Source organism: Pelophylax lessonae, assembly GCF_965119305.1.
Source record: "Pelophylax lessonae genome assembly, chromosome: 1".
NCBI classification, from domain to species: Eukaryota; Metazoa; Chordata; class Amphibia; order Anura; family Ranidae; genus Pelophylax; species Pelophylax lessonae.
The window spans coordinates 478076965-478090704 of NC_138768.1; the positions used below are offsets into that span (position 1 = coordinate 478076965).

Consider the following 13740-nt stretch of genomic DNA (forward strand, 5'->3'; position numbering starts at 1 on the left):
CCGCAATTGCGTGATCCACTGGGGGTGGCACACACCACCTTTCATCAGTGGAAGGCGAGAAAGGATAACACAGCTTGAACCTACTTGGTACAGCAAAAGGTTTGCGTAGATTGCGCCATTGTTCCTTAACAGCGCGCTGAAAATCATCATTGCAGGGAAAAACCTGCGGCGTCCTGCGTTTCCTCTGCGTCCCATAAGCCGCCAAGGCAGCGGGGGGACACACTTCATCCTGCAAACGCAGCGTTTGTTTTATGGAAGCAATCAATTCATCCATGATTGCAAGCTCTTCAGGCGAGCCAGGGGGAGAATTATCAACCCCTTCAACTTCAGCCTCCACCTCGGACCCCACTAGATCCAGGGAGGAGCGGGACCCCGATAAGGAGGCCCCCGCCATAACAGCCCCATCACCTTCACCCTCAGAATCAGAGGAAAGAGAAACTCTGGGTCTTTTAGTAGATTGAGCAGCCACCAGCATCTGCACCTGAGCAGCAAGGCCAGCCACAATAGTGGCTAAATCCCCCCCTGGGGGGGAAACAGCGGTCCCCTGGCTTTCCACCAAGGCGGTAGGAAATTTGCCCTCCTGAGAATCCATTGCCCCAATTACAAATGCCGGATAATAAAGGGTTAACTGCCCCTTTAACAAGCGCGGCGAGCGCAGCCCACCGCACCACACACAAGCACAATGAGACCCCCCCAGGGACAATAAAACTGACACAGGCAATGGATAAGAAGGATATAACCTGAGGAGACCCTCGCCGCTGCTGCTGCCTCGATCGGTGTATCCTGGAGAAGAGGAAGTGATGCGGCCAGGGCGCTCTATTAAAGCCTATGGGAGGCTACAAGAAAATGGCCGCCATGCATGTAGAACATGCGGACGGAGCGAGTGTAGGCAAAATGGCGCCGTTTGGCGCCGAAACCGCCGCTCCACAGTACAGTAATGCACACATGTCATCCATGTATAAAAAAAACATGTTAGATCGCCGCAGCGATCGCTGTATAGTGCCCAAACATGCCACAAAACATGCCCCACAGCACACAGCTTCTCACACTGACAAGGCTGACACACACAGTGTCACACAGCTTCCCCCCCCCTTGCAGCCCACAGCATGCAGCCGAGTGATAGGGAGACAAACAGTGTGAACAGAGGCAGGTTACACAGTCCCAGACTGACACCCCCCCAGACAGACAGGTCCCCACATAGATACACTTACCTCACAATGGCGTGGGGGACCCGCACAGGAGAACAAGCTGCTGCCATGAGGCAGGGAGAGTCGCATACAAGACGCACAGAATGGGGGTTAAGAAACCGCACAGCGTCCAGTGAGGTAGCCACCTCACCAATCATCCCTGCACCGAACAGGGATGGGTCGTTCACTGTGCCAGGAGCGTTACCTGGCTGAACGCTCAATGGCAGGCTCTTCATCCGAAGAACTAACTAATGCTGACAAAAAGAACAGCTAAGTAAAGGTAGAGAGAAAACTCAAACAAAAAATCAAAAAAGAAGAAAGAGTCTGGGGCACAAAGTCCCAGCACAGAGAGAGCCAGCCACTCCTGACAAGCTAGACATTGAAACTGAGATATGGTTGCAGGAAGTAGGAGGGTATTGACTGAGGGGACCACCCCTTGAGGGTGGGATATGTTAAAAGCTTTAATGTTAACATATTCTGTTGCCTAGCTACTCCTTCGGAGCAAAGTCTAATACCCCATATGTGACGAATATGAAGAGGCGGCGACTGTCGGAGGACGTAAGAGAAAATAGGTTTATACTTACTTGTGTAAGGATATTGTACAGAGCGGCCACTTACTGCCTCTTCTGGGGTCAACCGCCGACGCTGTCCACACCTCTCCTTTGTTTGCCCCCCTAGCAAGCCGCTTGCTAGGGGGACACATGTGCAGGCATGCTCCTGTGCCGGGCTGTGTACACACAGCACAGCTCAATTCTGCCCCCTCACTGGACTTGAATGACATCGACAGTGATGTGATTTTTTTTTTTTTTTTTATTACTTAATTTTACAAAAAATTATAACAAAAAAATACAACTTCAAAAAATTCGCCCTGTCTCTTACCTAATACCTTGGACTATCTACTTTCCCAAAAGGGGTAGTTTGGGGGGTATTTGTATTGTCCTGGCATTTCCAGGCCTCAAGAAAAGATAGGCTGTCAGTACATCAGGATTGATCAATTTTCAGATATATACCAAAGTTTGTGAACTCTATAACTTTCACACAGACTAAATATTAGACACTGATTTGGGTTATTTTCACCAAAGAAATTTAGCAGAATACACTTTGAACTACATTTATGAAGAACAATTATTTATTTTCAAAATGTTATAACAGAAAGAATGTTTTTTTCCCAAAATTGTCATTTTTTTCCCCGTTTATTTACCAAAAAGTAAAAAACGCAGTGGTGATTACCACCAAAAGAAAGCTCTAGTGTGAATAAAATGATAAACGTTTAGTTTGGGTACAGTGTTGCATGACCGCGCAATTGTCATTCAAAGTTCGACAGCGCTGAAAGCTGAAAATTGACCTGGGTAGGAAGGGGGTAAAAGTGCCCGGTTTTGAAGTGGTTAAAACTATATATATATATATATATATATTTCCCACCATTACTTTGATAAAATTTAAAAATGAGGAGACATCCATTACTATTTACCACCAATCGAAAGCCCAATTTGTCCCAGAAAAAATAGGGCATAATTTACCTGGATATACTAAGTAGTTGATATGTACAATAGTGATGATTTGCACAGTTTTACTAGCAGATGTAAAGTTGCAAAACTGTATTTTGGTGTTAAGATTTGTTTCAGCTTCATCATGAAGGAGACAGAAATTCCAAGCTAGTAACAAATATTTTTTTCAGTCCTACTCGAATATCATATCCTTAGTCACTGATCAAAAAAAAAAAAAGCAAGAAACAATTTTGGCATTGCAGAACAATAAAACGTGATATTTAGAAGTCACTGTCATGTCATTCTATAAAGGATCTTTTATTCCAGGATGTCGTATTACCTATTTGTCTACCTCTAAATCCTACAGTATATGTGGCTATCAATGACTGGGATTGAATATTCCTTATCTAAGCTTTGCGGGTAAAGGCAGACACTGCTGATGTTGCTAGGGGTTGGCCAGGCAGGTTGGCTTTTTTTGTGATTTCCATTTCCAACCAGCTATGACACCAAGATAAACATGGTACTGGATTTTTTTCAGACGGACTGCAGATAACCTTTTGCATGGTGTTTAAAATGTACTCCAATGTCCAACTGCCATCTTATAACTATGGTCTGCTATAGGTTGGCAGTAGTTTAGCATGTTTCCAGTATACTTTTTAGGGCAAAGTCAGAGGTTTTCTCGGAAGCTTCCATCAAATTACTATTCCCCACAGAGGGAAATTACATAAAAGGGCTAAATGGTCTGCAGTATTTGGATTGAGACCATATTGTATTCCAGTGCAAGTAAAAAAGTAATTGCCCAGTCCAACCCTGATAGCCAAGTATCATGTTATATTTCTGCTAAAAAGACTGGTGTTTTAAATAATCTTAATAAACAAGGGTTAGAGAGGCTGGATTCACCCCTTTTTTATGGATAGTGTAGGACCCACTGATAATGGGGTACTTTGATGCAGTGGTGGGCTTGAGCACGATATGGCCATATGGTGGGACTAAATCCCCATTTTTATTTATGGATTGTCTCCATATTTGATAGTCATTTCTTTTGCATGAGTGCGCTATTCTTTTTTAATATACATTTTAAATAATCTTACTTTAGGACACATTAAATATACCAGTTTTTATTTTTAAACTATGCAGTTTAATTTCCCCATTAAGTAGGCCATCTCCTATTCTGGTGCTTTCTAATCAACCATTTCTTCATGGATTGTCTGAGAAGAAGTTTGTGTAAAGTAGCATTTCCCAAGCCTGTTGAATGGACAACATACGAGGGTAAACCAGCTTTCAGAGAACTTTTTGAGAAACTATACCAATAGGACAACTTTTCTATATTGGCAATGTAGGCCATATAAGTCTGTACAAGCAAATCTATCAATGTTCTAGATCCCATTTTCTAATGTAAAATATTCTTCCTAAGGTAATATTTTCTTAATTACTATACACTTGTAGAAAGTCTGAGTGATACCCAATATCGGCTAAATTATTAAAGATACCACAAATGTATGGCATCACATGTAATGGTGATTATTTTCCATGTAGCTAAGGAAATGTGTCTAAGTTAGCTTTTAAGTTGTAGACATCATGCAGGGACTGCAGGTTGATCATCATGCAGGTACGGAGGTAATCATTCCTCAAGTCAGGAGTGCCTGATTGTCCTAAGTAAGGTCTGTTTTTTGGGATAAAATATGAAAATTAAAAGCAAACACCTTTCAAGAGAAAGGAAAGAGAAGAGAGCCAAACTATATTATTTTGAAGCTCATGCCAAAAGCTTGCAAAAGATAACAGATGTTCCCCCTAAATGAAATGCAGACTAGCATGCTGAGAAGGCCTTGTAATCAATTTTTGAGGATTTTGCACTCCATGGCCACCTAAAGCTATTTGGGGGGCCGCTTGGATTTTTGCAAAGGGTTCTGGATAAACAGCTGTGCACAGAAAAAGGGTATATGTGTGCTTCAGAGGAAGGAGCACCCTTTCTCTTCGAAGGCTTAAAAGAGGCAAGTGCTCTTGACCCCTTTGGCAATCTTGGAGATCTTCGAACAGACTGTCCCCTCAGATTTTTTTTTTTTTTTAAACAAGAATTTTTTTTAACACTTGGTGGATCAACCAAAACTTTAGCTGTAGCATTTACTGCCTGAGCAATAAATCAATTAGATGCTGTTCATTTTCTGACATAAGTCCAGACCAGTCTGTAAATGACTGGCACTAGGGAACAAAGGCTCTCATTCTTTGGAAAAAAACTCCTTAAAATGGGCATTGGGAAAAGCCTAGTGAAGCGTTTTGGCCTGCAGTATTAGAAGTAAACAACTTGCTTTGCTTACTGAGAAAACAAAAGGGAAAACTAACCTAAAGCTGATCTTCACACTGAAAAATATGTTTCCTCCTCTCCAACCCTCCCCCACTCTGCTACATACATATCTCTCTCTTCAGTTTGTTTACCTTTTTTCGTGCGCAAAAGTTTCAGTCCCGCTGCATGTAATTTCAGTCAAAAGTTTAAGTCAACGGGAGCACTGCATGACATTTGCCTAGATGAGAAGGGAATATGGGGGATATTCCTTTCTAATCTAGGCAAATTACATGTAGTGCTCCTGTTGCCCTGGGATATGAAATGTGCATATCCAAGGAGGCACAAGGAGTGCTGACCTTTATTTGCATAGTCTTGCATTCATAAAAGGAGGTGGAGGGCCGGCCTAGCAGTGCATCATTTGGAGGCGTTGGCTTGAACCAAGAGAAAGCAGACCCCCTATGAGGTCACACAAGAACATGGCAGCGCAGGACTAAGCACTGACAGAAGAGAAGTAGATCTCAGCAGGGCAATACTGGATTCACTGGGTGGGTGATTATCTGAATTGAGGACAATCCAGCATCAGATAAGCAGGGATTAAAAAAAAAAAGTGGGTGAAGTTCCTCTTTCGGTGCCTCATTGACAGCTTGGCTAAGGTTCGCTTTTGGCCAACACAATCTTCAGCAGAATGCTACATAATAAACTCTGCAAGTGCAGCTGCAGTTATTTCCTTAGCAAATGTAATGTGATCAAGCTTCACTTTGTAAAGAACACTCAATTAGATGCAAAAAAAAAAAAAAATACTCCCAACTCACAATACTTTTGAACTTTTGTCAATACAGTGTATTTTCAATACCAGATATTTTATATTTTTATTCTAAAGAACGCTTATCAGTTCCTTATATAGATGATACTCTTCTATGTTATTTTTCCTCTTTTTGTTGGAAAATAACATGCACAATTTTTCAAACAAACAAATCTAAAAATAATTTTGACTCTAAAATGTATGTCATTAGTAATCATTTTTGATTCAATAATATTCTGGCTGTATTTGTCCAACTGAACTGCAAAAAAAAAAAAACTATTTGCATGTATGGCTACATACAATGCTGTGCAAATACTCTGCCTCTGCAATTTTGGACTCACTCGTATGTACTCACCAGCACTCCTAGTGGTGACAACCTTTGGTTTGCACCGTGCACCGTCTCCTTTCATAGTATAAGCAGCAACTGTGATGGAATAAGAGGTTTCAGGTTGAAGTCCAGCTATAATCATTTCCTGTCAATTCAAAAGAGAGGAATTCTTGATCTATGTGTTCATTGTGTATGTGCATTAAAGAGTGCTCATATAAGAATACCCAGGGACATATACTTTACATAAGCATAGGAATACATCTCCTATAATTTGATAAAAAATAAGTACTTGAGCATTCAGGTCTGCATCTATTAAAGTGTATGTAAACTCTAGCAAACATCTCTTATTTTACTCCCTTAAATAAGAGAGTTTTGTTAATTATGTTAAAAAAAAGCCAAAATACCTGTTTATATCTGCCTCACTTTCGCAGGGAATTGTACAAAGGGTAGTTTTGTTAGGGTATTGTTTACACAAAATTAACAATTCAAGAGGTTCCGTACACAAATGCATAGCAAATCTTCACTTTTTACATTTAGCTCCACGTTATAACACAAACAAATTTTTAAAGTTTGTTAAAATATCTGAGGGATACTATCAATAGTATCAACTTTCTTTTAAAAAAAAGATGCTGTGTACACAAAAAACAACTACTAAATGAAAAAGGGGCATGGAGGGCCTCAATTATGAGGAAAGATTAGCTGAACTGAATTTACTCATGTGAAGAAGTGATTATTCTGGCAAATAGTTGCTTTGGTGAAATACATACAGGATCCATATAGCAAATTAAGTGAGCAGTTTTGCACTTTAATCCCACCTAACATCCATCCAATACCTTTTCACACTACTAACCTACTTTGCTACTTACATGAGTCTACAACCATGTGACCCTTCAAAGTGCCACATAGACTGATGATCCACTGTGGAGAACCAGGTCCACTAAGACCTTGTTGTCACCCCGTGCCATGTTGTGGCCTGAAATCTTCAAGATTCTGTTAGGACACCTAAAAAAGATCCTGTGACTCAGGACTTGTCATGTTTCCTGACTATAGGATCAAATTAAACCTTGGGGCTTTTAATATTTTTTTCATATAATTTAGTGATTAGTTGGGAAAGAGAAAGTTGTCAGGATGTAATTCTTTTTTGTTGGTTAACCTCCCTGACGGTATGATTCTTTCCGATTTTAGGTGCTGAAAGTGGTACCATTTTTTTGCATGTAATTCTTAAGAATTCTTAAGAACGAGCAGCCCAAACCAACTATTTACATATAATTTTTTTCTACTGTGCGTCCTTCTTTATAACATCTCGGGTATGATAAAGTTTGAAACACAAAATCATAAATTATAATATAATAAATAACTATAAATAAGTTTAAGTATGTATATATATATATATATATATATACACATATATATATATATATATATATATATATATATATATATATATATATATATACACATACTCGTATACATATATTATATATATATATGTGTATACATATATATATAGATATACGTGGCTCGGGGTTACCGCTTTTGGCACTGAAATTTAACCCCGAGCCATACTCAGGAATACTGCTAGGGAGGTTAAACTCGATGGATATATATTTTTTTGTTAACCTACTCTAGCATGTAAACAAAAATGAGGTGAGATGAGTGGGTGCTTTCTCACACTACATACAGTGCCTTGAAAAAGTATTCACACCCCTAATTTATACATTTTGTCATGTTACAACCTAAAAGTTAAATGTATTTTATTGAGATTTTATGTGATAGACGACAAAGCGGCCCATAATTGTGAAGTAGAACAAAAATGATAAATGGTATTCAAAATGTTGTACAAATAAATCTCTAAAATGTGTTTCCTATTTGCATTCCACCTGGCTTTGCTGGTGTTATTGCGGAGAGTCTGTGGCTGACGTTGGAAGCTACTGGCAGATCCCGGCATGGTGTAGGAGTGGCGTTTTTGTCCTGCAGTTCTGAGCGATACTTGCTGTATTGATGAACATCTCACAGCTTGGCTATCGAGGCTATGTTTCTATGAGCCCATTGATACTCTGTATCTGGTAAGCAGCCACCTTATTGTGTGCACACAGGGGATCTGCATGCAGCACTCGAGGGGTTAAATAAGTTAACCACCTTTACCCTGATTGCAGTCTGAAATCCTATGGACTTGCCTGAAGATTTCACATTCTAACAGGCTTCTTACTTAGGACTTTTTTCACCTCATTCAGCTCAGCACTTCATTTCTTTACTATTTTTGGTTTAATTGAAAATATGTTTTTGCAACACTTTTTTCTTATTTGTATTTTGCTTTGTAGCAATTTATGACCAATTTTTGTGTCACTATATAGTCTATGTATTTGATCACCTTTTTATTAGCGCACCTTCATATATCAGTTTATTTTCTATTCCAAAGGTTCAGGAATTCAGGTGCTGCTTTTATCATCCGGGTTTAGTGCATCTATACATCTACCCATTTTCTTCTAAGATCACCCTGTATTTGGATCTATTCATCTTCCCATCAACTCTGAACAGCTTACCTGTCCCTGCTGAAGAAAAGAATCCCCACAAAATGATGCTGCCACCACCATGTTTCACAGTGGGGACAGTGTGTTCAGGGTGATGTGCAGTATTAGCTTTCTGCCACACATAGCATTTTGCTTTTAGGCCAAAAAGTACAATTTTGGTCTCATCTGACCAGAGCAACTTCTTACACATGTTTGCTGTGTACTCCACATGACTTCTTGCAAACTGCATAAAGGACTTCTTATGGCTTTCTTTCAACAATGGTTTTCTTCTTCACTCTTCTATAAAAGCCAGATTTGTGGAGTGCACGACTAATAGTTGGCCTGTGGACAGATTCTCCCACCTGAGCTGTGGATCTCTGCCATCTCTGATTATTGCTCAGCCTGTCGGTTTAGGTGGATGGCCATGTCTTGGTAGGTTTGCAATTGTGCCATACTCATTCCATTTTTGGATGATGGATTGAACAGTGTTGCGTGCGATGTTTAAAGCTTGGATTTTTTTTTTATAAGCTAACACTGCTTTAAACCTCTCCACAGCTTTATCCCTGACCTGTCTGGTGTGTTTCTTGGCCTGCATCATGCTGTTTGTTTACTAAGATTCTCTAACAAACCTGAGGGCTTCACAGAACAGCTGTATTGATACTGAGAATAAATTACACACAGGTGGTCTCTATTTACTAATTAGGTGAATTCTGAAGGTAATTGGTTCCACTAGATTTTAGTTAGGGGTATCAGAGTATAAAGGGGGCTGAATATAAATGCATGCCACAATTTTCAGATATTTATTTGTAAAACATTTTGAAAACCATTTATTATTTTCCTTTTACTTCACAATTATGTGCCACTTTGTGTTGGTCTATCACATAAAATCCCAATAAAATACATTTACATTTTTGGTTGTAACATGGTAAACTGTGGAAAATTTCATGGGTTATGAATACTTCTTTAAGGCACTATATGTGCTTTCTCACACTACATATGTGCTGTTAACACTCATCTGTAGGATAGAGAAAAATAACATGTATATCATGTGGCATTCAAAAACAAGATAATTCTTGTTAAGACAACTGTTCAATTATAGAAAGTGTGTGTAAGAGACGCTGGATCTTATCAGTTTAACAATATACAGAAAATCAGTCCATTCTCTGGAGTTCTCTGGAGGCTCCTCTTATAAAACAGGATGCCCTTAAAGCCTAACTCCAGCTTTGCGATTACTTTAAAAAGTTTGTTTGGCCAAGCTGGTCCAAAATAATAGGATTTTTCTGCTTACCGTAAAATCCATTTCTCTGAGTTCAGTGACGAACACAGCGCTCCATATTCAGAACCATAGGGTTATATCTCCCCCTACAGGAGAAGGACACTAGGCAGAAAAAAGACCTGGCTATGCCTGTGGGCAGTTCTAGCTGGTATAAACCCCCCTCTGCTATAGGCCTTCAAGTTTACTAACAAGCAGTGTCAGAAGTATCAAAACTCCACAGGAGAGGTGGGTGCTGTGTCTGTCAATGAACTCAGAAAATAGATTTTATGGTAAGTACAAAAATCCTATTTTCTCTTTTGTTCATAGAAGGACACAGCGCTCCATATTTAGACCCATAGGGACATCTCCAAGCAGTGCCAAAACATGAGGGGTGGGACAAAAAAAAAAAAATCCCAAGGCTAAACACAAGAAGCTAACCAGGTAAAAGGAGCTCAACAAAACACAACTGGAGCCTTCCCTGAACAAAACACCACCAAAGAGGAAACAGACCCTCTAAACAGCAGCCTGAAAACCTTGCGGCCAAAAGGAAGCATCCACAGATGCCAAAACATCCACTTTGTAGAATTTTGTGAAAGTGTGCAACGACGACCAAGTGGCCACCTTACAAACCTGCACCACTAATGCCGGATGACGGAAGGCCCAAGAAGCACTAACTGCCCGAGTAGAGTGCACCGTTATAGGGAAAGGAGGAACCAGATCCTTAATAGAATAGGCCTGATTCACCGTCTGTCTGATCCATCTGGAAATGGTCACAGAAGAAGTGGACAGCCCTTTTCTTGGCCCACCTTATCTTCGTGGATCACCAGATAGGGGGTATGACAAGATAACACCATCAGTTCCCGACACCCTGCAAGCAGAGGTGATGGTCACCAAAAAAGCTACCTTCTGAGACAGCGTAAGCAGGGGAATCTCCAGAATATTTTCAAAGGGAGGCTTTTGGAGAACTGAGAGCACCAAGTCCAATTACACAGCGGTAGAGGAGAACGCACCAGCTGAGTCAAGTGTCAAACCCCTTGCATAAAAGTACGCACCGATGAATGCGTGGCTAGGAGTCGCTGAAAGAAGACCGCCAAGGCAGACACCTGGCCCTTGATACTCAAGGCCAACTGCTGCTCAACACCTCGTTGAAGGAAGGTCAAAATCTAAGCCTCTAGAAAAGAACGAGGGTGAACACAGATCGACTCAAAACACGAAATGTACGCTTTCTACGTACAATGGTAAATCTTCCAAGAGGTAGACTTCCTAGCATTTCAGTGCGCTACTGCATGTTTAACGCAGTATATTTCAGTGCATTAGTGCATGCCTAACGCAGTACATTTCAGTATGTTATGTGTCATTTACGGCAGTATATTTCAGTGCGTTAGTGCATATTTAACGCTGTATATTTCAGTGCGTTACTGCACATTTAATGCAGTATATTTCAGTGTGTTCGTGCACCTTTAATGCAGCATTTTTTTGTGCATCAGTGCACATTTAACGCAGTATACTTCAGTGCACATTTTACATGCTGTTTAATGCAGTATATTTCAGTGCGTTATGTGCCATTTAACGCAGTATAACTCAGTGCTTTAGTGCACGTTTAACGCAGTACATTTCAGCGTGTTACTGCACGTCTAACGCAATACATTTCAATGCGTTACTGCGCGTTTAACGGAGTAGATTTCTGTGCGTTAGTGCACGTTTACATTTCAGTGCGCTACAGTATACTTCAGTGCATTACATGCTGTTTAATGCAGTATATTTCTGTGCATTACTGCATGTTTAATGCAGTATATTTCAGTGCGTTACGTGCCGTTTAACGCAGTATAATTCAGTGCTTTAGTGCACGTTTAACACAGTACATTTCAATGCGTTACTGCGTGTTTAACGGAGTATATTTCTGTGCGTTAGTGCATGTTTAACGCAGGAAATTTCAATGCATTAGTGCACGTTTAACGCAGTATATTTCTTTGCATTAGTGCAGTTTTAGTGCAGTATATTGTAGTATGTTGGGGGAGTGTGTCTGTGTAGTGAGTACTCAGGTTAAAGTGCACCAAACACCACTTTCCATTGATTAAAGTGTATCCACGTACACATTTCCACATCTTTATTACATTTTGTTAATAAGCACCTTCCCGTCATGTCGGGGAGGCCAATAAGGAGATGCAGACGTTCCCATGGAACTGTGAGGGGGCCAGCAGCGTATGTGTCCACAGGCAAAGGTGGGCATGGTCAGTCCTCAGGCAGGGCAACATTTCCTCTGTTTAGTGATGTTGCCTGTGCTATCCAGCAACAGCATTCAGAAGAGGTGGTGGACTGGCTTACTAAACCATCCTCATCCTCCGTCACCCAAGCAGAGACTAGTGCCTAATCCACTGCAGCTGCCAGAGTGGCTAAATCTGCCTCCTTGTCCACAGCAATTCCTGCCAAAGCCCCAGCATTATGAATGGAGGAGTCAGCTGAGTTATTTGAACACAGCGTCAGCCACTTGCTCCTTGATGATGCACAGCTATTACTTGATTCATATGTTGGTTCTAAGGTTGAGGAAGGTAGGAACATGAGCCTACATAGAGAGGAGAACACTGGTACACAAATTGGCAGTCATTTTCCCCCAGCCGCAGCGTATTGCCAAATTGTCTCCAGTGGTAATGAGGATGGAGGGGATGAGGTCACTGGTGCATCTGCTGACACCCTTCCCACAGCTCAGCTGCCTGGGCCTGTTTTAGCACATGTGCAGCCAATCGCACTGTTGCAATTTACAAACTTGTCTCAAGCTAATCAAGCATGGTAAAAAAAGCAACCATTTGGGTACCACACACTTGAAAAAGGCATTTCACCTCCCACTACTCAGGTCACCCCCTCTATACCTCATGACCTCTCAGCAGCCTCCACTGACAGGGATGATGGTATAGCGCAGGGTGTCCCAGGTCCCTGCACCACATCTGCCAGTAGCACACCACCAGCTGTAGACTATAGCCGGCAAATTTCTCTGCCCCATCTGCTGCAACTGAAAAAAAAGATACAGTCACTGCCACCCACATGCCAAGCGTCTAATTGCACGCATGCATGCATCAGTAACACAATCCCTGTTGTGTTCCTGCTGGAGCAGACTCTGTGTGGCATTATGGACAGGGCACTCAAGGCAAAGCAGTGCAAGGCCCGTTTTATTCAGACACTATTCTTCCTATGTCACAGAACCTGGAAGTTTTGAAGCATTGAAGCAAAGGAAGACATACTGTACGTCAACCCTCAACAGATGGTTTTCCATCCCCAGAACCCTTGAGAGTAGTACGTGGCTGGGAGGAGGCAGTTCCAGATACTGTAATCCTCAGTGACCCCGAGGAGTCTGCTTCTCATGCCCCCGCAAACTTGCGGTGCATGGGCTCCCTCATGCTTCAAAGCCTGCAAAAGGACCCAAGAAAATGTGGCATCGAGGAGAAGGATCACTATTGGTTGACAACCCTCCTTGACCACCATTACAATGGTAGTCTCAGAACTCATCCTGTTCCCACAGAGGGTGCAGAAGATGAAATGTCCTGAAGACACTTTAAAGAGGAGTTTATCTAATGCTTTTCCTGACTGTGGTAGGTTACAGTGTCGTGGAAAACGTAGTTTTGAGGCTTCTGTTGGTCAAGAGGGGAGCGGTGGAGAAGGGGGCCGTTTAAGTGATGCATTTCACAATTTTTTTAGTCCTTGCAGCCCAGGGCTCTCAACTTCTACATCTCTTTAACAGTATCTGCATCATATGGTGGACAATTATCTAGGGGCGAAAATAGAGATGGAGAGCTTTCCAGTTGACGAGCCACTGGGTTACTGGGTCATGAAACAGACCACTGGCCAGAACTTGCCCAGTATGCAATTGAGCTGCTGGACTGCCCTGCATCCAGTGT

General features: G+C 41.4%; 1 protein-coding gene across 12 annotated transcripts in view; it reads right to left on the bottom strand.

The window, feature by feature from the left end:
• Positions 1–13740, bottom strand: part of PTPRS (protein tyrosine phosphatase receptor type S) — a 540344-nt gene that overhangs the window by 229721 nt on the left and 296883 nt on the right. For 9 of the 12 annotated variants that reach the window (XM_082243958.1, XM_082243963.1, XM_082243957.1 and 6 more), the window contains one exon: positions 6113–6230. The exons of the other annotated variants lie outside the window; for them this stretch is intronic. In XM_082243958.1, the coding sequence (XP_082100084.1) occupies positions 6113–6230 (118 nt within the window). The remainder of the gene's footprint in view (positions 1–6112; positions 6231–13740) is intronic. 12 annotated transcript variants of the gene reach the window in all.